General features: G+C 38.4%; 1 protein-coding gene across 1 annotated transcript in view; it reads left to right on the forward strand.

Moving 5' to 3' along the window:
• The window catches only part of MAATS1 (MYCBP-associated, testis expressed 1), a 125,470-nt gene that overhangs the window by 37,714 nt on the left and 85,766 nt on the right, over positions 1-1,990 (forward strand). The window contains 1 exon segment of the mRNA XM_012639500.1: positions 744-953. Coding sequence (XP_012494954.1) covers positions 744-953 — 210 coding nt within the window.

The following is a 1,990-nucleotide window of genomic DNA, read 5'->3' on the forward strand; positions in this document are numbered from 1 at the left end:
AATATATAAAATTTATTATATGATGAAAAGTTAACTAAAGTATGATTTTAAATTAACAAAGTCAGAATTTTGGTCCTTTTAAATTAAAAGTATTCCCCTATGGCTGAAAATAGAACCAATGAACAAAATCTTATATCATGTGTAATTTTGGCAGGACTTTTGGTGATCAAAAGTAAAAAAAGAAAAAGAGTATGTAAAACTACAAACACATATACTCTTTCACTAGGAGACAAGTTCATTTTTGAAAATTTGGATATGCAGGCCTTCAAGGCCAAAGTACAGCTCTGTATCCAGTTTGAGACAATTGCCATTTAATGCTCCGTGGTTTCCCCATAACAAGACATACCAACTATTTCAATCATTTACTGCACAGGAAAATTTCCTATTGCCCAGGCATTCAGCAAATTAGCTCATGTGGAAGAAATAGGGGTTGGGGGTTTTGCTTGTATACATATAACACAGAACCTTTTAGAAACTCAAAAAAACAAGTTAAAATCCCCAAAATCTTGGATTAAAATGGATATACCAAGAATATGCATCGTGTTTAGTCAGTGGCTAATGTATCCTTAGGAGTATCATAGCATCCCTTCAGAGTTGCACACACCCCTGTTAGGACTTTCTTAAACTGATCTAGCAAAGGCATAGAGAATATTGGTTCTGATTGATATTCAGATCTGAGGCCTAGATCTGGTAGTAGAGGGAAATACAAAGATAAGGGATGATGTTAGTTGGTGTTATTTCAGGCACTGTTGGATAAGAAGAACAAAGTTTGTGAGACAAAGAAGCCCCTGCGTTTCCTTCATAGAAACCCAATACTTCAACCTCGGCTTCCCACTCCAACTCTGCAATTGAGTTCCAATGTAAGTTCGAAGCTTTTGTATTTGAAATGCTAAACTCAATGTTGTCAGTTTAGTCTTAGCAGAGTTCGGGTTGAAAACAAATCTAATTCAATGGTATTACTTTCCCAAGCCCCGATTCAAATTTTTCATTACTCTTATGTATCAAATATCGCACACACACATAAACAAGCAAAATGAAATGAAATCTAAACCCAATCCTTTTCAAGAATAAAAACACAAAGAATAAAAAATCTTCCCATGAAAAATCAGCATCAGAAGGTGATCATCATGCATATCAAATAGAACAAGAAGATTGAATGATGATCAGTTACCATAACTGTCTTCCCACATGGGGAGGTGGCTGATGACTGTTGGAGTTGAAGAGGAATGAAATGCCAGAGGTGTCGTCAAGACAGGCTGGCTTCTGGGGTAGGAATGACTCAAAGAGGTCACCCTGACCAGGGCCACATCTTACCAAACTCAATTTGGGCAAAGTACCAGAGTTGGCTAGGATTTAGAGGACTGAATCAAAGCAAGCCCATAAAAAACTGCTAGAGATGCCACAATGCAAATGTATTACTTTACAGATAAAAATATGACTGCCTGGTGGATTGGGATGGTCCTCTTGGCTGGTCAGCACATTATCTCCCAGTACAGGGCAATCCTCACAAGAAGCCAAATTGTATTGAGAAGGTTGGTGTGTTTCTGGCAGGGGGCAGGTGTTGTTGGGAAATTCCACTACATCTGTTACCACCTCTGATGGGTGGCCCCTGCAGAGGGCCTGGCATCCTTCCACTAACTGGCCAGGATGTGCTCCTGGACAACGTCCCCTTTTCTAGACTTCGTGCAAGTCTTTGGTTAACACGTTGTCTTTCACATGCATTAGTGCCATCAATTGGACTGTTGCTTTTTTATACATTCAGATGTACCTTAATTGGATTTATAGACCTTGCTCTTTCTGCTTTGGACACATAGATATTTAAGGTGATTTTTGTAAATGGCTAGTCCTGTCCATTGCATTCTGATTTTACCAGTGTAGCTGAGTTCTTGTGAGAAGCAACTCATTGGGACATAGACTAGCTGTTTTCTTTGTCTACTTATGACCAAACATGAAAATACTATTGAAAAAAGGATGTTATAAGCAATGCTTG

This window comes from Propithecus coquereli, unplaced genomic scaffold, assembly GCF_000956105.1.
Source record: "Propithecus coquereli isolate 6110/MARCELLA unplaced genomic scaffold, Pcoq_1.0 Scaffold10, whole genome shotgun sequence".
Classification (NCBI taxonomy): domain Eukaryota; kingdom Metazoa; phylum Chordata; class Mammalia; order Primates; family Indriidae; genus Propithecus; species Propithecus coquereli.